Raw genomic sequence first — 26,939 nt, forward strand, 5'->3', positions numbered from 1 at the left:
AGAAGAGGAAAGTCATCTGTTACAGCAAGGAATGAGAGAGTGGATCTGGACAGACCAGCCCAGACCCCTCTTTAAACAGAAGTTATAAGTCGGTAAAGGGCTATTCTTGAAAATAGTAGTATTCTGGAAGAATGGAATAGCTTCCTCAATTCACTCAATTTCTGTAGTCATTTAAGAATCTCTAAATAATTTTGTTTTAGTGGGTGTGAAAACATTTCCTTTAATCTAAAAACAAATTGCAAAAATATTCTTATTCTCCAAAGCATTTGATTTTGCCTTCTTCAAGCCATTAGTTGACAAAATTCTTTAAGCAAAACAAAACTAAAAAAAAAAAAAAAACCCCAACAACAACACGTAACTACCATGTGTTTCTGAATGTGGCTTGCATTCACTGGAAAAACAGGACACAGACTCTTTTGATTACACAAATACTTTTGTAGTTAGAAGCTAGCCCTCTGGATTATGTACCAAGAAATGGTTGCTTAATACTGTAGCAGTTGGCTCGGAACTACAGTTTCTTTCTTTCTTTCTTTCTTTCTTTCTTTCTTTCTTTCTTTCTTTCTTTCTTTCTTTTTGTTTTTCAGTTGTATTCCAATCTGCACGTTGGTTCTCTGTAAAGTTCAGCATTTTTTTAAACAACTCTTCCATTAGTTTTTGTAGACTTCATAGAAGTGAACCAAATATTTTATATTCTCTCCATCCTTGTTCTTTGTAGATGGGGAAGTAGAATAAAACAAAAAAAACAAAGTAGAACAAAAAAAAAAAAACCATCGCCTCTACTAGCAGTTATTTCTCATTTAAAAAAATGATATTTAAAAATACTGATATTCCAAGTATTATTTATGTAATTTTTAGTCATGATTTTAGATGAAAATTAGAAACACGTCCCCCACCACCACCACTAAATACTTGGACACAACCTCTCATAATAGTGTCCTCCAGAGCTCCTTTTTGCCCAATTAGATATTTTAGCATGCCGGAGGAATACCCTGAAGGTTTTTCTTGTTATGTCAGAAAAGGTTAAGGAACTCTTCATTACTAAATCTTTCCTTCCTTTGTTATCCTCATCTCAAGAGATATAATCCTTGAAGAATTCTGCCTTGTGAATCTGAAACTTTGTTTAACAATAATGAGGAATAAGTCTCAAAGCAAACAAAAGCAAGAGCCCTCTACCAATGATCATATCTAGGATGACCACTTCAGTAATGCTCACTTGGCAACATCAAATACCTTTTTTCTTCTTTTCTGTAGAAGATATGAGTTAATAATCTGGCACATCAGATAGAGTATGCTGCTACGTCCTTGGAATAAATGTAGCTTCAGCCTTATGGTCGAGATGATTCATGCACATCCTCAAGCAAAACTGTCTATCACTGACTGCCTTTTTTTCTCTTGCCCTGGTAACTGGAGGGGTAACTGAGCACCTAAAAGAATGGTGCAAACTCTGTGTGTGTGTTCATTTGTGTATTTCTGTGTAAGATCTTTAATGTACTCACTACTAAATCATAAACCTTCTGTGATTGTGCAAGAATTAACCAAATGTGAGCCCAGTAGTATGTTACCATGGAAAGAATGGTAGGTTGGGAGCCAAGGCCTTTTAAACAAGTTACTAGTTAGAGGAGCTTTTCAACAATTACACCTCCCTGATCACTGTATTCTGAGACTGCATCAGTGCTGGTATCCCTTTGGTGAGCAAGACAGACACGTTCCTTATTCTCATGTAGCTTCTGGTTAATGTGTGACCGGGTGCCAAATCACTTACATTCCTGGTATAGCTTCTTGTTCTATAAAATTAGATACCTTAAAGGTACAGAGGCGAACAAAACAGACTACAGGAGATAAGGAATGTGATGAGAGCTAACAGTTTTCAATAGAGTGGTCTGAGAAGGCTTCACTGAGGAAGCAACACTGGAGAGCAATCACTTAGGTCATTGGAGGAAGAATTCTGGTAGAGGCATCAGCAAATATAAAGACTCTGGGGCAGGGGAGTACCTTTGTTTTCAAGCCCACTACAAAGAAGCCAGGGTGCCTGGAGAAGAGGCAGAAAGTAGAGATGTCAGAACAGATGGGGAGGAAAGGGAACTGGGCATCAACCCTGTAGTCTTTTTAGACCATTTGTAAGGACTTTGGCTTTTACTCGAAGTTAGAGGGTTTTGAACAGAAAAGTGATGTGTTTTATGTTTCAGAATTACCACAAATGCTGTGTTGGGAATAGAATTTGTGACGAAAGTATGTAGTTTTTCTTTTTGTTCTCTGTATTCTGTCCTGTTTTCTGCCTAATATTTCTCTAAAAAGAGAGCAAGGTATTGCATGTTTGCTGTTAGATGGTAAAGGTTGACCTAAGCTACTGAAGCTCATATTCACTTTAAAAATATCTAGGAGATTTCAGTAGCTATATTAAATGATGTGTTGGGATATAATTGGTGGTTGATGTTATCTAGATAATATATTTTCATTTATTCACATTTTTAGCCTTGGGGCTCTATTTTACGGAATTGGAATTTCTTAGCTGTCACACATCCGGGTTACATGGCATTTCTCACATATGATGAAGTTAAAGCACGACTGCAGAAGTACAGCACCAAACCTGGAAGGTAAGACTTTTCAGCAACAATATTATGTGGTATCTCTAATGAGGAAAAGTCCTCTCTTGTTCATTTTTAAGTAAATCAGTAACACCCATGGGGGCAGAGGGAAGAAAATGCTAATAGACCACATTCTTAATTGAATCCTTTTAATCCATTCATTATACTTATACTGAAACTCTGTGTTCATGAAGTTAAGGAGGATATGGTGCCACGTAATTTGATAAACTTAGAAATTCATTACGTCTCAGAGCTCTATTTTCAAATTGGTAGAGGGTATTGTTTGTTTGATGACACCTGTGTTTGCTGAAGACAAAATAAATCAGTTTCATGTTCAGTACTTTAGGGTATTTTTCAAGATCTTCAATTTGGTTCTATGATAAACACTTATAATTATATACAATATAAACAAATATAAGTACCTATAAGTTTATATATATGTGTGTTGAGCACACATAAGTATATAAACATATATAAGCCCATTGCTACAATCCAACCAATTTCTTGTCTTAAAGAATTTCTTCTGTAGTACCTTGTCATTCTTTGTAGCTTCAGAATTTATATTTTATTTCCCAAATGATGAAACTAGGTGAAACTCACAGGTTGGCTGTTTGGTCAGCCCATGTGGCTTTGGCTGAGATATCATACCTTATCAATGACAGATCTGGGATCAGAAAATCCGTTTCTTTCCTCATTCATGCATTTTCCCCATGTGCCATTTAGAAATGCATTACATAGTAGGCATTTGTGCTGTGGCAAGCAGTGTGCTGGGTACGGCGGCAGTGACGGTGGACACCTGTCCTCCTCATACAGTGATAGTTTAGTAGGAGATGCCATCCCAACATCCGCGAGTACTCTGATTTCCATATAGGAGCACTTCCTTATAGGAATGCATTTGGTTTTTTTTTTAGGGTTATGTTTTTCTGCTAATGCCATTTTTATCTCATTTGTTGTGCAAATGGTGTTTGTCCTTTAACAAAGTAGTTTCTAGTATAAGACAATACTGTTGATTCCTTTTTCTCTGCCATGAAAAATGTTTCCATCTTTTTTATTTTTAAGAATTTATATGATATATAACGAGAAGGTAGTGGGTACAGAGAACAGTTTGGCTCCTCTTGAAGACTTCTGTTTAGATTAAGGAGAGTTGGTTCTCATTGAGATGCTGACAGTGGCTTAGATGAGTCATTCTGTTTTGGTCAGGGATCTCTCATAACCAGATTTTTCCATAATTTTTGCTCTGTAGATTAGGATCAAAGTATCTTCTTGTTTTTGGAGTCAGATTTGAATGATGTGCTATGTTTGGAATTACACATCATACAAATTTAATGCAGAAATTATTTGTGAAATTAATAAACTGAGTCACTTTTGTGTTTTCTTGTTCAAGATTATGGAGATAAATAATGTTGGGAGAGAGCACTGTTGGGAGCAAAAGCCAGGCCTCATCACTATGGGAATAGTTCCTTTAATAAAAGGACAGTGCCCTCAAAAGGATGTCTGCCTTTTCTTCCCAATTTGGCCTGTAACAGTTTATTCTACTAAGTTTTTGGCAAAGATGAAATGGTCAGTCTGTGGTAAATCATTTAAAGTGTGATGTGGTATTTAAAATGCAAAGTTTAAGAAAACTCAGTGAACAGATCAAATGATTTTGATAAATACTTGTTTTGCAGAATACCTGTTTAATGGTTTCTTCCTCTTGGAAAGTGTTTCTTCTTCTTTAGCTTCATACTACGGAAAATAGTAAGACCTATTGCAAGGACATAGGAGTTTCTCAGGTTTTGCTTTTTGGGGGGATCCAGTTTAGAACGAGAAGTCTGTGTGGAATTATTTCATCTGTGATTCTGATTAAGGGTTCCAGTAATTGGAAGGCTGATAACCTATGTCAGGCTCTGTGGAAGAATACATTTTTGGACTTTTCTTGAGGAGTTCTTTCCAAAGGTTCTAAAACAAGTGTGAAGTTCTTACTATTTAGAAATCACAACTTCCTCCTTTCCTTCGGAACCCCATTTTCTTCAAAGATGAAATCAACTTGCAGTACCAGATACACAAGTTAATTAAACTGAATGACTGTACAGCTATTATTTATGTTAATTTATCTTGCAAAGTTATTTTTATAGTACTTGGTTCATCAGTAACTAATGTTCATTAGGAGATAAAAATTTCTGTTAGGTATGTAGAATGATCAGGGTATTCAAATATAGCCAACAAATTGTTGACCTACTTTTGAGCTGCTCAAGGGCTTTTAAAACCCAGATATGGTTATCCTGATAGCAAGATTGAGTGCAATACACTTAAATAAAGAGAAGTGATCTCAAATGAAATAAGCGGACAGCTATATTAATAAATAAATAACAATGAATTTAAAACCAAGTCAGAGTCTCCTTGTCATTGTCTTTAATTTGATTTCTATTTTTAAACTATTTTAACTTCCTGTTGCAGGACATTGAACCTGACAGGGTTGGGGGGCAGCCATGAGCTTAATCTAGTTTGTCTTCTCATTAATATAGCTCATCTCTTTTGATCTTTCATTTAAAGGTGAGGTGAATGGCTGGAACATTCCAAAGATCAAAAAATATTTTTAAACCAGTCATTAACTTAAATTAGTGACTTGAAGTCATTAACTTAAAATGCATAATTTTAAATTACAAAGTGATATATTGAATTCCATGGTAGAAACTGACTCAACCTCTCTCTGAACTGAACAAATTAAATTTTATACTTTGCTTTCCAAAAAACGACTTGTGTCCTCACTGGTTCATCTGAGCTCCCGCTGGTGGGGATGGCAGTAGAGCCTTTGATATTGAAGTGGATCCACCTCAGTTCCTTTGTCCGACAGCCCTGGAGGTGTTTAAGTGGAATTATTGTCAGTGCTGCTTTTACAGATCAATGAACAGAGAAGGACAACGGTGTAAAAATCAGAAGACAAAACCTTATTTCGGTTATTCTAAATGATTCCATTTATTCTTTGACTTTAAAGAAGTCCAACAGATGTGTAGCAGTTAACAGACACTTTGAATGTGACTAAACATCATTTTATCATGCTTTACAGCTACATTTTCCGGTTAAGCTGCACCAGATTGGGACAGTGGGCCATCGGCTACGTGACAGGCGACGGCAATATCTTACAGACCATCCCACATAATAAGCCCTTATTTCAAGCCCTGATTGACGGCAGCAGGGAAGGATTGTGAGTATGAGAAATGGGAGTCAGGGTGCTTATCATTCACCAAATGAAAGACAGACACTGCTTTGCGATGGAGAGAAAAGATAGTGAGGCTCATGATCTGGCTGGGTTTTTTTTTTTGTTTGGTTGGTTTTTTTTTTTTTTTTTCTAAGACTGTAGAATGGAGTGCGCCTGAGTTCTAATCGTTCTTCTTTTCAAATACTCTTTAAAGTAACTGGCTTGGACTAAACTATATATGACAGACAGTAAATTCCGGTATCAAATTAGAACATGCGTTGTATCTTTCTCAGGGGAAAAAAAAAGCACTTAAAAGTAGTTTAAAATAGATGAAAAAACTTATTAAAAAGATAATTCTTTAAAATAAATGACTTTCTCTTGCTTCGTGTAACCCAAGTTGCTAGTTTTCCTTTTTGTTTGACTAGAAGTACCAGATTTTCTTTCTTCTTATGCTTTTCTTACCCCTTCCCCACTTTTTCTGTGTCTTTCTTCCTTTAGTCACACTGATATTCAGTCCCTATTCCAGAATTATATGTTAAGAGCTGAATTCAGTTTAACTTAAGCTGTGCTTTTTTAACATTTAAAAATAAGTTAATTCTCTTTTGTCTTTTAGAATAAGAATGACTTTTTTTCTCCACAAAGTTTAGACCATCTGATAGGAGGCTTACTAGTAAATCTCTCTCATTTGTTTTCATCCTGTGCCATTCCCTTCATCTTTTTATTCTCTTTTCTGTGTAGATTTGTTCCCTTGTCATATAATCATGCTCACTTTTCTTTCCCTTTGCCCTTACTGAGTAACTCGGGGATGGATGTTCCTTTATTTGCTACAGCAGGAGAAAGCCCACAAGAGTTAGCAAAGAGAAAATAATTTAAGTTACACCTTTTCTAATAATTGCAAAGAAGAAAAAAAAGTGATAGGATACATATGAAGAAAAAATGCATTTTTTATAAGTTATGAGCTTTCAAAAAATAGTTACTTAAGAATTGTGTGGCAAACTGTTAACAAGTTTGTCTTTCTGTTTTTTAAAACTTATCATACATTTTCTATCCTCAGTTATTTATACCTTACTTGTAGTACATCTAAGGATCATATATGTAACTTTTGATTCACTGTGATTACAGGGTTTTGTTTTTAAGAAAATACGCTGTAAAGTTTTACTTTATAAATAGAGGTTATGAGTGAGCAACTCTGTACATGTATTAATTTTGATACAGCTTATTCATTTTGTTTATAATGCCTTCCATCTATTTTTTAAAAGCCAGTAAAAAAAACTAATTATAATATTGTGTTCAGTAGTTTAGCCTCTGAACTCCAACGCAAATCAGATGTTAATATTTACACACAACATACACAGACACACACCCCTTCAGAGGCATTTAATTAGTTGAATTTGAACTTTAGTGATAGATTACATTAAAATAGGTCAGATTAACATTTTAATCTTAATTAAAACTAGATCAGATTTTAGATTTTATTAAAATAGATATAATGGAATATATCTATATTATTTTATGTCTATTTTAATATAGATATCTTTATATATCTATATAGATGTATTATATATCTTTATTAAAATAGATATATCAGATAGATTTCTTTTTCCTTTAAGATCAGTAAAACACAAGATATTATCTGATCTAGCTATCATCGGGGTCAGCTAATCCAATATAGTATAACATAGGTAATAAAGAAGTTTACTTCCATAACAAACTGAGATTCTTTATTCTTTCCCTGCCATTGAGAGGGTCTCAACAGTAGTACCCTTCTTTACTGAGGAGAGTAATAACTGAATGGCCCCTTATACATTAATTAGACCCTTCTAACCTTTCCTCTAGCAACCTCATTGTCATTTTATTAATCTTTCAGGTTTGAATTCTTCATGGAATTTCTACATGCTTTTTAAGTGTGATAAGCAAAATATTATATAATAATTTTAAAACTGGCCATTATTTAGGGTATAAGAAGAAAGTTACTTATCAACTCTCACTTAGCACTCTTCACTTAATATTTATAATAATCCATCTCTAAAAACACGCTAAGTTTGTCATTTTAGATGTAGTCAACTCCCTTTCCTAAATTGTAAATATATACATATAATATATAAATATATATTTATAAATATTTATATAAATTTATATAAATATATATATTTATAGGTATATGTTATATGTGTATATCTCACTGATCTACTGATTTGTGTCTTACCCTGTGAGAATACAAGAATTGTCTGTCCTTGAAGTTCATTTTTTTCCTGGTCTTACTAGGTCAATTTTAACACTTACAAGCATATTTTTAGACTATTTAAGGGTAAGGATTTTTTGTTACTTCACAGAACAGTTTTGGTATGGTTTTGCCCCTTAAAATACTGATCATAGTAGTAATATATTCTGAATTTTTCATTCAGGCAACCTAGAACAGAGTGCTACCACACAGAATTAACTCTATAACTTAATCATTAACATGACCCAGCAGTAATATTAGCATTTTTTAAAATAAAAAATAGGTATTAAAAAAAAAAAAATAGGTATTTACCAACACCATAAACTTCATTTTTAAATCAATGTCTGAATGAATAAAACCTTTTAACAAGATGGTCTTATTGCTATAACTTTTAGTTCTTATTTTAATTTTTTGTAACAGTGGAGCCTCACATTTATAACTGATTCTGTGTTTGTAGCTAACATGTAATTGTAGCATTTTCTAATTTCTTTAAGCACGTTGGGGGGTGGGGGGGAACTCATGTGCACACAGGAGTGACCGGAAGGTGAGATGGAAAGGCAGAGGATGAGAAACTGGAGAAACAGGAACCATGGAGGGGTTTGCATAACTTTTGTAGGAAACTTGCTGGCTTTAATTCCTTTTTTTCCCCTCATGTTATTAAGCATGTTGTTAAATGCTGTTTCTAACATGAACTGTGCTTCACGTGAAAGACACATTGCAAATAGATGTAACATTCATAGTATTTTGGAATAGACCATGAATGACCAGAAAAATAAAAGTTTAACTTACCTAAAGGACCTTTAGTAAAGGTATTTAACTGGAAATAGTTGCTTGGTGGCCGAGTCCATATTCATTATGTATTTCTTATATGAAAATGATTTCTAGATTTTAAATGTCCTAAGATAACTGGTAATATTATGGAAACAGTGATAAAGTTTCTTGTTATAAGTTACATAAAAAGGAAACTTCAGCATGTAGGTTTGAATATGGAAGAATCTGATTAAATAATCTTAGATGCAATTTAAGAATGTATATTTGTAGTAATAAAGTTTCTGTTTATAACCCAGCTATCTTTATCCTGATGGGAGGAGTTATAATCCTGATTTAACTGGATTGTGTGAACCCACACCTCATGACCATATAAAAGTTACACAGGTAAGGATAATTTCTGGTAACCCCTTTATAATTGTTAAGTATCTAATGCTTTTGAAATAAAAAGCATCCTCTTATACTGTAGCTAAAATTATGTACAGGTGTTTCATGCAAAACATACTTTAAGGGATTCTAAGAGTGTTTGAAAAAAATACATTACTTTCTCCTTATTTTGGATAGAAGTTTCTCTGTTAATATTCTTGCTTCCAATATAATATTGCCATTTATGGAGATAGATAGATAGGTAAATCCATTGGTAAGTAAAATGATATGAGGAGAGAGCCATAGGTTTAGAAAACTCCAAGGAAGTTTAGAATAATGGTATGCTTTTAGAGTCAAATGAGTACTTGAAGCTTATTGAAGATAATAATTATATTCTTATAAATCCGTCGTTGGCAACCTCATAGATTGAACGGGAGTGTAACTTAGTAAGCTTTTCTTAAGGGTAATATTCAGTTAATTATCAAAATCTAAATAAAAACATTTTTGACTCTGGATTCTGTACATATCACTCACATATACACAGAAAGATCTGTACATTGGGATATTCACTTTAGCATTTTTCCTAAAAGGGAAAATTATAAACTATTTAATCATCGGTTAAGTGAACCATAGTATATTCATACTGCATTATACTGTAAAGTCTTTAAGAGGAGGGAGGTAGCTCCACACAGCCACATGGGAACTTTGGCAACATTATTATGTAAAAAAGTCCCATTACTGAGAAGCTCAATTATGTAACATTTCATTTTGTAAAGTTACATTATATGTAAGTGCAATTTCTGAAAAGAAATGAAGGAAGAAAGAAATTACCATATATGAACATATGAATATATTTTTTAAAAATAAAAATTAAGAAATGCCAAACTGGTAATATTACTTAACTGAGGAGTTAAGAAGATTTGGGGAATTAGGAAGAAGGTGAAAGGGAGAACCTGAGTATTTTGTTTTACATATAGTCTAGTTTTTAAAATATTTTATAATTTATATATTTTGGTGCTTTGTATATTAAATAATACAAATAAGAACCAGAAATTATAGATTTGGAGGAAGACAAGAGGTAACATTTTTTATTTTATTTCAAATTCTCCAGATTTCGTCCCAGTGGTCTTGGTATTATTATGTGAAGCATATTTGTTGATGCATGTGTAGCTGATGGATGGGTTTTAAAGTATAAAATATATTTGACTTTTTTTTAGTTATGTAGTGATTCCTTATGTTCTAATACATGTAAAAGGATACTCACAAAAGACAATTCCTCTTTATAAAACCATGGTTTAAAAATACGTATTCAGGAATAATATCATTCCATTAAATTATTCAATAAAATATTTCAAGTTAAATATTTGAATAACTTACTGTTTGATTCCATTAAGTTTTGTATCGGTGCTTTTAGCTCATTGTAATTTTTTAATAATTGCAAATCGGTCCTTTGGATGTCATAACAATATAAATCCTTAGCTATTATTTTAGAGATTTCTGTGACTTCCAGTTTATTTTTAATTGCTTTGGATTTCATTATTTTTCATCTTGATCCATTCTTGCCTTTTTTTCTTATTTTCTTTAAAGATTAAATAGTCACATATGTACACTTTATGGTGGACACAATTTATATATGAATGTGTGTGTATGTGCATGTGTATCTTTGTGTGTGTGTGTATATATATGTATATATATATTTTTTCACCCAGAGTAGAAGATCTTTCAGTAGACTAGTGGTTAAATATTGTCACTTATTTATCATGCCCAGGGCCAGGTACCTAATAGAGACATTTATTACCTGAAATAAGTAAATATTTATTTAACTAAATTTTTATTTCCATAATTCCTTTTTTTCTATCCCTATTAACATTCTTTCATATTCACGTACTGATATATTTATATCTTCTTTGTGACATAGATCTTTTCAGTATTTGGACACCAAGAATTTTACTATTTCAAAATGTTCACAACTAGTATATCAAGAGATAGAAGTTTAATAAAACAATTTTTGGTTGCTGAAGTAATTAGTTTTCCTTAAAGTACTGTATTGGGAAAAGAGTATGCAGTTTAGAGATTTGATACAGAATTTGAGGAAAACAATTTAAACTTGTTGAGCCTCAGGTATTTTTTTAATTCGATGTATCTTACTATGCCTTGGAGATCATATGAAATAATAAATGTGGACCACAGTCCACAGCATGCAAGAAGTGCTTGACATTGCTGCTTCTCTTCTGTTCTGGAATTTCTAAAGGTATTTCGGAAATAAAACTTGATGTTCAGTCAGAGTCGTGTGTGTGTGTGTGTGTGTGTGTGTGTGTGTGTGTGTGTGTGTGTGTGTATTTGCAGTTTTATAGTAAAATTAGATGCATATGTGGCACTGACAAAGAAACTAAAGTTATTTATAATTTCTTCTAAAACCGTAAGTTTGTCTTTTAAATCACCATTGAAGCAAGTCCCTTCCTAAAGGAACAGTACAAAACATTAAATAATCTGTAGTATTAAAAAAGCTTATACAATTACAGATAAAAGCTCAAATGTTTTAAAAAAATAACTTTGTAGACCAAATTGTGATTAACAGTTTAAAACATGTCTTAAATGATAACATATTCCTGACAGGCTCAAGGGTGAGGAATTTACTGTAAGTCATTGTACTTGAGAAAATTCAATATTAAGAGTTCATGTTAGAAATACGTTAACACTGCCTTTTTTTTTCCCTCCCAAATTCCAGGAACAATATGAATTATATTGTGAAATGGGCTCCACTTTTCAGCTCTGTAAAATTTGTGCTGAGAATGACAAAGATGTCAAGATTGAGCCTTGTGGGCATTTGATGTGCACCTCTTGCCTCACAGCATGGCAGGTATGATCCAGGTTTAAGGAGCAACACTGATGTCGTCCTTCTCTGCCCTCTTACTATTTTTCCTTGCAGCTTTTTTCATCTTAATGAGTCAGAGATGGTCTGTTAAGTGCTTTCTTTGAGTAGTTGTTTAAAAAAAAAAATCTCATATATTTGATTTTGTTTTATATAATTTCATTTTTTTGCTGTGTTTTATGTTGTTTCTTTTGCCTATATAATTTAATTTTTGGATTTAGCCATAAGTCTTTGTACATCAATAAATATAGATTGATTTAATGTTTTAGACTAAGACCTAGAGAATAATTGGCTTCCGTAAGGGCTTTTTTATATTTCTTTATCTGTAACAGAGGCTGGGGTGTTTGAAAATGGATCTTTGGACAAATTTCCAGTTTTGAGTATTCGAAGGAGTAACAGGATATTTTGATCAAGTCATTTTTTAACTGCTATTTAATACAGTCAGTACTGAAGTCAATATTATTGTTAGGGTTTAGAAAGCAAACAATTAAATTTTCAAACCTTTTTAAGACTTTGCTGTTGAGTATATAATTGACAACCTTACCCCATTCCTGAGCCATCTCAGTCCTTGATCTGTCCAACCCAGAATAGTCTCCTGAGACCACTGGTGCTGTTGAACTCATTACTTAGTAATTAAATATAAGGATTTTCACATTTTCACAATCTTATAAAAAAGACCTCCTTCTTCCTTTGGGGAGATTTGAGAAATGAAGAAAAAGAGGAAGAACAAAGAAATGAATTACAATCGACTTGTGTTTTCTTTTCTTTTTTTTTTTTAATACTTATTATTTGGGAGAGAAAGAGAGGAGAGACAGCTAGAGCGAGCATATGAGCCAGGGAGGGGCAGAAGGAGAGGGAGAGGGAGAGAGAACGCTCAAGCAGACTCCCCCTACTGAGCGCAAAACCCAACAAGGGGCTTGACCCCAGGACGCAGAGATCACGACCTGAGCCAAAATTAAGAGTCGATGCTCAACCTACTGAGCCACCCAGGCGCCCCTGCTTTATGTTTTCAGTGCCTGTTCTGAACTCCTAGAGATCTTTCCTACCTCAGTAAAAAATTGTTCAGCATCCCTACAGTTGTCTTTTTCAGTATACATTTGGCTTATATTTTACTTTGGTTTTCCTTGATACCCATGCTCTAATTTCCCTTCACGATGTCAGTGAATTTTGTGCAATACGTGGAGAAGTTGGAGGAGGTGGAGGTATGCTCAGTGTGGCATCAACAAACTTACTCTCGCTGTATAGGTACTTGACTGCTATGTAAGTTATATTAATTGTTCTGCAGACTTAACAGTGTTTTTTTATAAATGACTTTCAATAAGTTACTCTGATAGAAGAGAGAACTATGTTTGCAAGTGTATTTCACATCAATCAATAGGAACTGTTTCCAAGAAACTGACTCAGTGCCTGACTGACAGATGGGACTGTTACGATTGGTTTTACCTGATACCCATTCAGTATCTCAGGGTAAATAGAAGGAAATTGTGTTTGTCACGCCTTTGGGTTGACTTATGACTTTGAGGTGGTGGTATGGTTCGCATCGGTACAGAGAAGCTAAAAACTTTGTATTTCTCCCTAAAGAGACAAGAATTTTAGGCTGAAGCAAACTCCCAGTACTCTTTGGCCCCACACATGGCCTATGTCTTAGGCCTCTACTCTTGGGGCCTCAGTCTGAGAGCAAGGACATACATATGCCCCTATGACAGGACTTGGCAGCTTTAACTTGATATCTGCGTAGTATTTGGAAGTTAAGTAGGTTAAAAGTCAGAAGGTCCCATTAATTTGGCAAAATCTTTGCTCACTAAAGATTATTGTTGAAAGCATCATACAGAGTAGCTGTTTACCTTGTAGCCCAGAGTAAGATAGTATGGCTGAATATAAAACAAACAGGTTTTATTTTACTTTTTGTATACTTCTTGAAAGGAACCTATGTTCTACAATTTCAGGGACAATACTATACATTTTATGTAGTAAAGTTTGTGAACTCTTTGCAATAAATAAGTAAGTTGTGTGCCAAAGACCCAAGAGAATTTCCCTGTTGCCAGGGCTGTGTTATGAATCCTTTGTCCCTCCCATCACCACAGCTTTTCTGTATATTACTGTGCATTCTCCAAATAATACAGTTCTTCTTGCCAGCAGCTAATCAGTTCCTTGATTCACTTCGTGATTTTTTGTATTGGTCTAATGGCCTTAGGTAAAGATGTGCCCAATCATATTATAAATTGTCAACATTCACTTTTTTTTCTTTATTAGTGTGAAATACTTCTCAGTTTTACTTTTAGAAATTGAGGAAGTGCATAAATTGCCAAGCACTGACAACTTAGTCTTTGAGTAAAGTTTCAAAAGAAGGTCATCAAGAAGTAGTAGTTTACTAAGTGAAGTAGGAACCAAAAAATAACAAATACAAAAATACTCAGAAGGTTGAAATAATGCTCAAATTTCATCAGACTCCTGCTACTAGCAAATAATGTGATTATTTTAATCTGACCAAAAATTTTGCATATAGGTTAATGAAAAATGTTCAAAAGCATTATTTCAACATTATTTTTTAATTCTTCCCACACAAGACATGTTGCAATTATAAATATTCTGATACATTTTGTATATGTCCCTATAAACTCTTACCTCATGGTATTTGTACTGTAAACATTACATATTTACCTGTTTCTCTTCAAGAACCTAATTTGGAATCCCTTTCTTCTATCGTGCTACTGGCCTCCTCCATGGTAGGTACTAAGTAAGTGTTTATGGACTGTATGCTAGGTAGTGTAAAGAGTAGACTTATGATTACATTAAAAAGATGTTAAATAGATAAATTGGATAAATTGTTGATATAATAGATCAAATGTCTTAGTTCTGTTCATTTTTCTTTTGAGAAAATATCTATATTTTTTCAAATACCTTTTATTATGCCCAAGATCTGAGAATAAGTTCTAAGAATTTTAAACCTAAGATCCATTTGTTCCATTCAATAGCTGCTGGATGATTACCTTCAACTTTTCACATTTTGATTTTGTCCACTTATTTTTGAGGCACATTATACTGTTACCACTTGCAATAATACTGGCACTAAGCTAGAGGCAGTAAAACTGTGAGTTTCTCTTTATTACGTTTTTACACCAAGAAGCATTGCATGGTGATCCCTGGTTCATGTTTTCGCTACCCTGAAGAAAACTGTTCGTGGGCCAGGGTTTGCGAATTGCAAAGTGCTATTCAACACTTGTTCTATCTCAGTGGGATCTTAGAAGTTAAAGGAAGCATCAATTTTTGAACATTTCCACTTTGGGTTAACCTGAATATTTCTACCTTCACATACAGATTTCACAAAGTGGTGCTTCCTGCCAACCAGCAAATCTGTTTTGGCTGTTTTTATATAATATGGATAGCAGTGTTTGACAATCATTTAAGCATGTTATTGCAAAATGCCTGTTACTTAATAAAAACAAAATTCTTATAATTTACAACGTTAATCCGGTTAAAATGCAGTTCACAAACCACAGATACTCTAAAAGCCTCACATCGGGACCTCCGTAAGCTGCTCACAGGACTTCACCTAAAAGATGGTGAATATGAGAAGTAAAAAAACAGTTAGTGAACATTTCCATAGTTCTGCAGGATATTGTCAAAGATTGTATCTAAACTTGTAGATGCACTGGGAAATGTATGACTATGAAGTCTGGACATGACTCCACAAGGCAGTATGTCTCTATTTTTCAGTGTTCTCTTTTTTCAAACTGGTACAGAGCTAGAGTCCATATGTTCTGACTTAAAACCATTCTTTCTTTTTTTTTTTTTTTTTAAGATTTTATTTATTTATTTGACAGAGATCACAAGTAGGCAAAGGGGCAGGCAGAGAGAGAGGTGGGGAATCAGGCTCCCTGCTGAGTGGAGAGCCCAGAGCGGAGCTCGATCCCAGGACCCTGAGATCATGACCTGAACCAAAGGCAGAGGCTTTAACCCACTGAGCCACCCAGGCACCCTGTTTTAAATCCGTTCTTTTTGTTTTATATGCTTGTTTATTTTTTTCTATTAGAGGACAGGTTGTTTTCAAACTTAATTAGGCATAGAGATCATTTGTTATTCTACTTGGTGGAAGCAGACATGGATTGTTTTATCCATCATTCTGCAACATCTCAAATCCATATACTTATCCATATATTTAGGAAACATTCCTGGGCAGCTGCTGTGTCCCAGGTTCTGTACTAATCTCTGAGTTAGAAAGAACATAAGACCCAGGCCTGACCCTCCAGAAGGTAAAATTAAATCTGAAAGTTTTATAAAGGGGCATGGTATTAATAGTCATTACTTGAAATGAACATCCTGTTATCCTTCAAATTTAATTATAGATTCGAGACATCTTTTGTTACTTTTTGCTACTTTGGATGGGCATGCTTATTGGAAAAGGATTTTAAAGGTTGCGTGCCTGCCAAGAAGCTCTGATAAATCAGTCAGAGTCCAATAGGAAAGAAATATTAAACCCTGACCATAAAACATTATGTGTTCAGCCAGGGTGCATTTTTAGCAAGTCATTCTTCACCAACTTTTCCTTCCATTTGTTGCCCTACTTTGGTTTAATTGAATTCATTGGAAACTGAAATTTTATGTAATTAACGGAAACCCTCAGAAATGCATGGTCGCCGTGTCAGTTAGCTGTTCCAGGCGGCGAGTAGTTACCCTTTCATTTCTGTCCTAATGGCCCATTAGTCATGCCTCTGAAGAGGTGTCACATACTTTTTTCTCCTTCTGAAACATCTGTGTTATTTAATAAATTGAATAAGCAAGCCAGAGTTTGCACAGAATACTAAGTAAGTTGAATAATCACCTCTGGAGACCTTCTTTGAAGCAGTATCACTCTGGGTGCTGCAATAAAACTCACAGTTTTCTTTCACCTCCTCGCTATTCCACAAAACATTTTTCTTAAAAAAACATTTTTCCTTCTGCATCCAGAACTCCTCCACATCTTTTTGTAGTAGCATATTGCCCAGCCGTGATGGTTCAGGCTCACCGCATGAGGCTTGAAGTGAGGGATGTTTCCATACTGTGGTCCCCAACTCCTCCCCGACCCGAGGAACCTAGAACATGGCTGCTGAGCTTACGGATGGCACAAATTCTAGACTATCTTCTTCACATCTTCTTTTCAAAATAGAAATGGATATACATATATCAATTGGATATGCAGCCTTGTTTTGAATTGCTGCCAAGGACTTTAATTCAATTAGAAGTAAAATTACTTTCTTCCTGTGATTATTTCTTCTGCATCGTTTTCCAGATATTTGAAAAGAAAGATATCTGGAATGTTCAAAATAAAATTACACAGAGTCACTGAGCCCTGATTTTAATACAGAATATGATTAAAGAGATTTATGGATGTCCCGTATTTAGAGAGTACTGTTGGGGGAAAAATGTGTAAGAGAGGTGAGAAACCAGCTCAGATGATCACACTGAAGGCACAAAGAATAATCTTTTATTGTATCTTCCCTCAAAAGGAACCAACCTTCACATTTCTAGCCTAAGTGAAAATTTGTAAGGTTACATTTGCCTTTAAGATGGTTATAAATTGGTATTTCTGTACTTGATGACATGTTGTGTCTTTTTGTATAAATGTGATCAAATAAAATGTTGGGAGCTCCTGTTTCACTTTGGGAGTAATGTAGGGGCTACCGGAGTCATCCAAAAATGTTACAATTATTTCATGAATGACAGTGATGACAGTAGGAATGAAAAAGAGGAGAAAATAAAATCCCTGTAGAGCGAATGCTTGACTGACAGTATCGTGATGTGCCTGGACAGTAAAAGGTATTGGCATTTGGGAAGGGTTTTTGGTTGGTCCTAACAGAGGCCTTCAGTAGGTGTTTTAAAAGTTGACTCCATTAAATAAAGCATCTTTAGAATGCAAATGCGTAAACTTCATGCATTAACATTTTAAATTGGACTCTAGCAACAAACATTTTAAAAGCTCTTACTGTGTAAAAAAAATACATCCCAAGGGGCGCCTGGGTGGCTCAGTTGTTAAGTGACTTCCTCCATCTCAGGGCATGATTGTGAAGTCCCAGGACCAAGTCCCACATCGGGCTCCCTGCTCAGCAGGGAGTTTGCTTCTCCAGCCGACCTCTCTCTTTCATTCTCTCTCTCTCTCAAATAAATAAACAAAATCTTAAAAAAAAAAAAAAAAATATATATATATATATATATATATATATATATATCACCCAAGGAATACTCTAATTACTAGGACAAGTTATTAAAAGCTGAAACTTTTCAAGTAGAGCAAACGATATATATTGATTATAGTAGTTTATTTAATTTTGAAATATATGATTTGAACAAAATAGTCACTTTTTTTCATTTTTGAATGATCAGTAGTAGGCAGCTATTTTAAAACTTTAACCTAAGTTATGAATCCAATATTGAGGAACCACTAGTTCCTGATGCTATTGTGTAGGATAGTGGTAGGTTAGTGATGGAATGACTAGGCTCATTAGTCCTCCTGAGTGAAATTTCCTGCTCACGACTGCTCAGCTTTGTGACCTCCATCAAATTTTGTTAACTCTCCACTCTCTCACTGGTAAAATGGGGGTAATAATGGTACCTACCTCATAGGGTTATCTTAGTTAATATATGTATAGTGCTTACAACAGTGCCTGAAATTTTAGTTAGTATTTTTCCTAATGGTAGTAACTGATAGTATCACTTATGAAGCTGTCTCCTATTTCTGATTTTTCTTAATTTATGAACAATGGGGATTCTGTGGTTTTAAAATTGTATTCATTTCATAATAAGTTGGGAATTCTTATGGATTATTTTCAGATGATAAACCTGTTTCCTCAGTTATCTTACTTCTTTGCTTTTGAAATTATACTTATAGTAATTATGCTAAAATTTGCAAGCACTTTGAAAACTTTGAATTATCTTACCTTAATCTGTGAAATATCCCTTAAGCTGTACATTCCTTCTTATTCCCACAAATAAGATGAAATGGCTTATATAGTGTCCCACAGCAGTAATTGGTAGGTGTGGGATTCTAATTCATGTGTCCTGATTTGGAATGACTGTGCTGTTTCCCTGATTTATTGTTTTCATGTAAAAAAACAGATTAAAACTAGAAGAGTCTAGATTCACCAACATCTTCTTTTCTTTGCTCCTCATGAAAGAGCCCCAAAACCAACCATCTCTTTCACTCTGGGTCTATTTATTCTACTATTAACTATCCTCACCTGTTCTTTTAACAAGAAGTTATTGAATTTCTGTAGGAAATATTGTGCTCTGAAAATGCTTAGTGTGGACCCAATTTATGCTCAGTATATGTATGTATTTTTCCAGTTATTTCCTTATTTATAGCTGTTCCATGCTTTACCGAAATGATTTATGGGAACTTCAAATCTATGTGAAATATAGCAAAGTAATATAAATTAGAAGTTACTGATACAGAAAGCACATATATACACACACAGTAAAAAATATAAAATGCACTGCAAAATGAGACTCGGAAAGTCCTAGTTATTTTTCAGGGTTCTCTGTATATTGAATATATGGGAAGCCATGAAGTGATTAACCTTAAATTAAAATGTGACTTTTAGTAACCATCCTGAGAGCAAATAAGCTGGACTATATATAATGTGTATCTTAAAAAAACAAACAAACAAAAAAAAAACTGAAGAAGGTATTTAAGAGGTAGTATCCATCTGAACAGTATTTAAGCAGCAAGAATATAGAAGCTGACCAATACATGATAATGATGGTGATGAGATGATACTGGTATTTATTTGGATTTTTACCTACTGTGTGACTAGGGACTGGGCAATTTTGGAACCTGAAGATTTTTTTTTTTTCTATTTTTCTGTCAAGTGTTAATTGGTTCTCAGGTTGCCTAAAGTTATATTTATATTTAATATCGTTAACTTAGTATTAATGGTTGTCATAAGAGTCTGAATTATTTTGTCATAAGCATATTACATTGTTCAGTTTCAGATGAGTGTAGCATTCACTGACCACTTCTGTGTCTTTGGTTTGGAAGTGTTTCTTATTTGAGGAAGTAAAATCTTCAGAGTCAGTTAGCACGGCTGGAGTCCCAAGTACTTCCTCTTAACGTTCTCAGGATATGAATATGTTGAGGACTAGAAATTATTTATTGGTCTTTCTTCTTAACATATGTTCCTTGATCTTGCGTTAAGTATATGTTGACAGAAACATTATTTTAATTATTTAGGCACAATCCTGATGAGTTATATGTCTGTTGAAGACATTCTTCATGTGTATTCAATCAACCATCTGACAGAAACTAGAGCAGAGGACCAAAGTGACATTTGAGAATTTATGGTTAAACTTAATTTGCATGTGGCAGTAGTCAGTTTACAGAGACAGAGTGATGGGTGAAGTCATACATTAAAGAGACAGATTCAGCATTATCCGTGTCTGTAAATCAAAGTGGGTGTACATTGCAGCTCAGGCTTTTGGGGGGATTTTTGTTGTTGTTGTTAATTTAGTGGGTCATTTGAACTTTCAAAAGACACAAAGCTAAACAGATAATACGCTTTCTGATACATAATCCTAAAACAACAACTCTAATATACATCAGTAATGTGGGTAGTATTAAACTGTCAGATGGCAGACATGGAGAAAAACTAATTTCAGTTATAGATGAACTATTCCTATTCCTTTCCTTAGTGCCATCAAGATGCTATTATTGCCCTTTCCCTCTCCCCTTTTCCAGACTCCTCTTGTCAGTTACCTTCTCTCGGAAAATGGATGACCTAACCTGGAGGTCATCCTTAACCAAAAAAACAAAAAACAAAAAAAAAAAAACAACAACAAAAGAAAAAACATGCAGATTGGCCTTGGAGGTTCTAAGAGAAGCTTTTGTAGCTAAATACTGTGGCATAAACATCCCAGGCACTGTGCTACAAATATAGCGACTTTAATGTTTTAGTTCAAGTGGACTAATTTGTAGTCACGGTAATTATACTTTAGTTAGGTCTTAAAAGATTTTCTATTTTTAGATAAACATACTAAGACAATTATGGATGAATTTATGTAATGTGTAGCATGTGCTTCAAAATAATCCAATGGTGGAGGGAGCAAGTGAAGGTATCAATGAAGCCAGATTGGACAAGAATTGATCATTGTTAAAGTTGGATAATTGCTAAAGTTTAACAATTTAACAAATTGTTAAAATTGTTAAAGTTGGAAGATTCACTAGACTTTGCTGTCTGTGCTTCTGCATAAGTTTGAAGTTTTCTGTGATTTTTTAAAAATGTATGAATAAATGATTTATCTATTTAGGGCTCAGAGTACTACTTTCCAACCTTTGTGCATTGAAGACACACGGGGAACATCAGCTCTTTCCCACCTTGCTCTTATATATCAGATATACTGTCTTTTTGAAATTATTTTACATAGATCTGTAAGAAAATCCTGTCACAGGCACAGAATATGGATCCCTTCTGACTTTAATAATAAGGGGATTTTATCTAGATGATAACATACTTCAACTATGCACTTGGCATTTAATGTTCTTGTCATCAAAAGACAGGAGAAAGAGATTTAGCTTTCCTTAAATATTTACTCCTTTGTTAGGAAATGTTAATGTCCTATAAAAGAATTAAGTCTTAGCTTTATCATCTGTAAAATGATAGAGCAAAATTTTTAAGTTGCCTTGAAGCCCACCAGGTTAAGCATATATAGTAGTAAACATCAAAGGTTTTGTATCAGCCTGCCTGTATTTCTACACCACTTAGTTTACCTACTTTTACTCTCCCAGCTTTCCTTCCCAAATTATCTAACAGTAGATGAATAAGGAAATGTTATGTTTTCTTTTCATTGACTAGTGCAAAGAGCATTTGTTTTTCTTTTTTTGACAATGTGTGTGGCAAAGGGAGATGTTCACTTCGTTAGTCAACAAAGTGATTAATTAGAATTGATTGCCTAATCAGGCTAAGCAACCTGAGAAGCGATTAATACTTGACAGAAAAACAGAAAAAAAAAAAAAAAATCTTCAGGTTCCAAAATTGCTCAGCCCCCAGTCACATGCTAGGTAAAAATCCAAATAAATACCAGTATCATCTCATCACCATCATCATCATGTATTGGTCTGCTTCTGTATTCTTGCATTTTAATCAGAATGGTGTTTGGAAAAGAATAACCCACGGACCACAAGATCTGCCAGATGTGGATGCCCGGCAATTGTTTAGTAAGAGGAGAGCAAAAATATTATTCCACTGGTGGTCAGAGCGTCAGTGTGGGGCATGCAAATAACCAGTTTCCCGTCATACCAAGTGGGTGGGGCAGTTGAGTCAAGCACTGGATGGTTTCTTTAAGGGTGTTAGCTCTCTTCACATCCCTTGTTTCTTCTCTAAAATGGTGCCAGTTCATGTCATTTTTGCCTTAAAGTGATTTTATGGTTTTTCCTATTTTTTTTAAATAACACACTACTAAACTCAGGGTAAAATGCAGAAACAGCAAAGTGGTGGTATCATTCCCCTTTGAGCTCTAGAAGGCAGCATTATGAGGAAACTTGTTGTATTTCCCTGCCAATTGGGAATTAATTCAGTTAGTTTTGAGAAATGGAATTGGGAGATTTTGAACAAAATCTTCAGTAATTACCAATAAACAAGTTTCCAGCACTAAACTATTAGCACGAATCTCTAGATCCTAGCAGTATCTAGTCTGAAAGCATGATGAGGGGTAAAATTTAATATTTCACCTGGTATTCTATTTCCAAATGAACTATGTCAGAATGACAGGCTTTCAGGACAGTTGATGACTTCTGGATGTCAGTTTGCTTTATTTTTTCCCACCGATTATAAATCAAGATTTTTTTAAAAACCTAGGCAATGCATAGGAAGTTTTCCAGAATAGCTTATTTAATTAATACTAGTACTTTATTTGTAATGAATTTTTACAAAATGTCCTTTTTTAAATGTATTTTTGTTAAGATTTTATTTATTTATTTATGTGAGAGAGAAAGCTGAGGTAGAGGGAGCAGGGAGCTCAATGTGGGGCTTAATCCCAGGACCCTGGGATCATTACCGGACTGAGCCAAAGGCAGATGCTCAACAGACTGAGCCACCCAGGTGCCCCCAAAATGTCTTTTATGGAATGTTTAATTAGCACTGGAGCCTTTTGGTAAAGAGGGAAATGATTCAATTTCTAGTTTTCTATAAGAGTCTCAAGTTTTGATACATTACAATTATAAATGAACATTCAGGAAAATTAAGTTGGGCTCCTTTTCTTTGGCACATCAAACTTTTTCTTTTTTTTTTTTTAAGAGAAGTTTTTCTTTGAAAATCTGAGTCTGAACGTCTGAACATTTATCATATATTTTGTTGGCTCCCTGTTCTACTTTATTACTCCTTCAAGACAGATCTTCCTTCACTCTCACTGCCTACCCTAAGACCTCTTGTTTGCAGCTTCTTATAGTTGAAGAACATTAGCACCTCACTGTTTTATTTGAGTAAAGACCGATCACATTTTGTTGTTGTTGTTGTTTAGGAGTCAGACGGCCAGGGCTGCCCCTTCTGTCGCTGTGAAATAAAAGGAACGGAGCCCATAATCGTGGACCCCTTTGATCCAAGAGATGAAGGCTCCAGGTGCTGTAGCATCATCGACCCTTTTGGAATGCCCATGCTGGACCTGGATGATGACGACGACCGAGAGGAGTCCCTGATGATGAATCGGTTGGCGAATGTTCGAAAGGTAAAATGATAAAGCACAGGTTTCATCAGGGTGGTGTAGGGACATGAAAAAGGACTGATGCTATCACACATAGGCTATAACTGAGTTGATTTGGGCTTGGGAAAGAAAGATGGAAGAATCAAAAGGAAAGTGAGAACCCAGGTAATGTTGATAGTCTGATGAAATCCTACACAGAAAGAACTAGTATCGACTCTAAGCGCTTCTGCTGGTTTTAAACTTCAAAATGAGAGACAGTGAGAGCTTTCATATAGAATTAAACATAGTCTAAGACTGGCAAGAACAAATCTGTGAAGAAAAAATTAACAAGAATTAAGAAAAGAAAAATTAAGACAAAATATAAAAGTTGGAAATGATGAAACTGAATAAAAAGTCTTTGTTGAAGTCTAAAGGAAGTATCTGTTTGAGTTATTTTCTTACCAGGAAAGCCAGTCTTCCATTATGTGACTGAAAAGTCACATAAGATTTACCTTTGTGAATTTCTCATAGTGTGCTTTGCTTATCAAAATTACTGACTCAGAAAATTGACTTTGTCAATTTACTGAGAATGGATGCTACTGCCCAGTTGGAGTAGCTGAGCTCACAAAGACTAGTCAATGAGCTAGAATGCCAACTGAATAATTTACAAGCCAGAAAGGTAATGATTAAGAAAGCTGGACTCTTAGGTATCAGGTTATTCTCTGCACAGAAAGATATATGAAATTTGGATTACACTCAGAAGTTCTGTGTTCTCAAAATCAGAGAAATGGCAGTGCGTGGTATGAAAGGATCTGCAAATAGAGTGTGAAGGTGCCCCGGCCCAGCCCTCCTCCTGACTCATGGCAGACAGGGCTAATCAATCATGGCTCTCATCCCCGCTGAGGTCACAGCCTTATAGAACCTCCACAGTAATTCATTAGGACTTGGCAGGTGACATGAAACCTATTTGCCATCTAGGTGGAATGATAATAACATGTAATGGCATCAGATCATTTGCATCTGTCTTTGTAGTGGGAAAACCTTTGGTGCAGGAAACAGAGGAAGCATTTATTTGGGTTACTGCTTCTTGAAGATACCAAAATTCATTGCTTGGGTTCCTATATTTTCTGTATTCCAGTGTTCTGTGCTCAACAAAGACGTGTATACCCTTGGTATTTTTTACACGTGCAGATATGTCACCATCACCAACATGGCTACTTTGACATTTTCAGTCTGAGATTATTTCTACTCTTCAGCTCATTTTTCATAAAGTCGTAATTTAACTCCCAGAGAAACTACTCTTGATTCTACCCTTTAATCCTGACAACTTAGTTTTGAAACATGTAATTCCTTTGACCCAAGAGATGGAAGAAAGGAAGTAGTTGTTCCTCAGTATCTTTTCTATGAGCAAAACTTTTTTACATACTTGAATCCTCTGAATAATTTGCAGAGGTAAATGTTCCTCTCATGTTTCAGATAAGGAAGTGAGGTGCAGACTACACATGCCACTTGGCTGTGTTAGTAGGTTGTAGAGACCAGAGACTACTTACATTTTCTGGATAACAATCCAACGATATATCCCAAACCACGTGTGTCGTTCTCTATCATGCTGAGTCATGAAATGGTTTCTACTAAGTCGGAGTACAGGGTGTATGCTTGAATAGTCCTCATACAATATTAATTTTAATTAATAGTGGTGGGGCACCTTGGTGGCTCAGTGGGTTAAAGCTTCTGCCTTCGGCTCAGGTCATGATCCCAGAGTGCTGGGATCGAGCCCCGCATCGGGCTCTCTGCTCAACGGAGAACCTGCTTCCTCCTCTCTCTCTCTCTGCCTGCCTCTCTGCCTACTTGTGATTTCTGTCTGTCAAATAAATAAATAAAATCTTTTTAAAAATTTTTAATAATAGTGGTAATAAAATAGTAACATTGATGATTTCAGGGACAGGGCACTGTTCTGGGTTCTTAAATCCTTAATCTCATTTGATTATTTCACCAATCCAATGAAGAAGCTAGTGTTACTGTCCTATTTTTTTTTTAAAGATTTTATTTATTTATTTGAGGGAGAATGAATGAGAGAGAGCATGAGAGAGGAGAAGGTCAGAGGGAGAAGCAGACTCCCCAGGGAGCTGGGAGCCCGATGCGGGACTCGATCCTGGAAGTCTGGGATCATGACCTGAGCCGAAGGCAGTCAGTCGTTCAACCAACTGAGCCACCCAGGCGCCCGTTACTGTCCTGTTTTACGATGATTGAAACTGAGGAAGAAAGGGGTGAAATCGCTTGCCTAGATAGTAAATAGTACTATACTATTTACTAAGATCCCAGTAGTACTCTAGAGCAGAACCAATACTTTATGCCAGACCTTCTTAACTCCAGTTGTGAGCCATCACCCAGTGTGCCTCTTTTGCCCTCTTTGGATCATGTCATATACATTATACTTCATAGAGTGTAACTACCTATCCTCTGAAGGTCTTTTCAGTTCTATAATATAATGTATATCATGAATAATGACTGACCCTCCCAATACAATTTTAACCAGAAGTTAAAAATAATTTGATCTGGTGATAAAAACATAAAACTCTAAAAATGTTTATGCCTTATAAAATATTTATAACCACACCTACCTAATGGGTCACCAAAAACCCAAGCACATTCACTTAAGACCTACCAATTGATAATATGATGACTATTAAAACTGTTTTCTGGTGTACTAGCCATATGTGGCTGATTTAAATGTAAATTTAAAATAATTAAAGTTTAATAAAATGTTCCTCCGTCCCCTTGAACATATTTTCAATGCTCAATAGCCACTCATGTCTAGTGACTACCATATTGACCTGTACAGATAAAGACCATTTTCTGTGGGCATTATTGATATAATAAAAACATCGATTCTCCAATAGATAATTCTGTTGAGCAGAGCTTTCTTAGATCATCCCCGTAGGTTCTTATTGGAAGAAGCTAGGTCTTGATGCAAAGACCTTTCCTTTTAATTTGATAACCTAATGGTCTTAGCTTGGCCTGGATATTTGACAGTGATCTAGGACTGGAATCAGCAAGCTACAGCCCATTATTCTTGGTTTGTTTTTATTGAGCTAAGAATGATTTTACATTTTATACAGCTATATATTTAAATGAGTTTATAAGTACCTACATAATTTCCTTGTTTTTGTTTGTTTGTTTGTTTGTTTTTTGCATCTTGACTTAGCTTGCAAAGCCTCAAATATTTACTATCTAGCCCCTTAAAAAAGATTGCAAGCCCCAGGTCTAGGACACAGCAAGCATATAAAGAATGTTTCTTGAGTG

The 26,939-nt window shown here is 34.8% G+C and overlaps 1 protein-coding gene across 11 annotated transcripts in view; it reads left to right on the forward strand.

Moving 5' to 3' along the window:
* Nucleotides 1-26,939, forward strand: part of CBLB (Cbl proto-oncogene B) — a 221,116-nt gene that overhangs the window by 117,583 nt on the left and 76,594 nt on the right. For all 11 annotated transcript variants that reach the window (XM_032350105.1, XM_032350058.1, XM_032350063.1 and 8 more), the window contains 5 exons: nucleotides 2,473-2,594; nucleotides 5,632-5,769; nucleotides 9,052-9,139; nucleotides 11,847-11,978; nucleotides 23,478-23,681. In XM_032350105.1, coding sequence (XP_032205996.1) covers nucleotides 2,473-2,594; nucleotides 5,632-5,769; nucleotides 9,052-9,139; nucleotides 11,847-11,978; nucleotides 23,478-23,681 — 684 coding nt within the window. The remainder of the gene's footprint in view (nucleotides 1-2,472; nucleotides 2,595-5,631; nucleotides 5,770-9,051; nucleotides 9,140-11,846; nucleotides 11,979-23,477; nucleotides 23,682-26,939) is intronic.

Source organism: Mustela erminea, chromosome 1 (genome assembly GCF_009829155.1).
Source record: "Mustela erminea isolate mMusErm1 chromosome 1, mMusErm1.Pri, whole genome shotgun sequence".
In the NCBI taxonomy this organism is placed as follows: domain Eukaryota; kingdom Metazoa; phylum Chordata; class Mammalia; order Carnivora; family Mustelidae; genus Mustela; species Mustela erminea.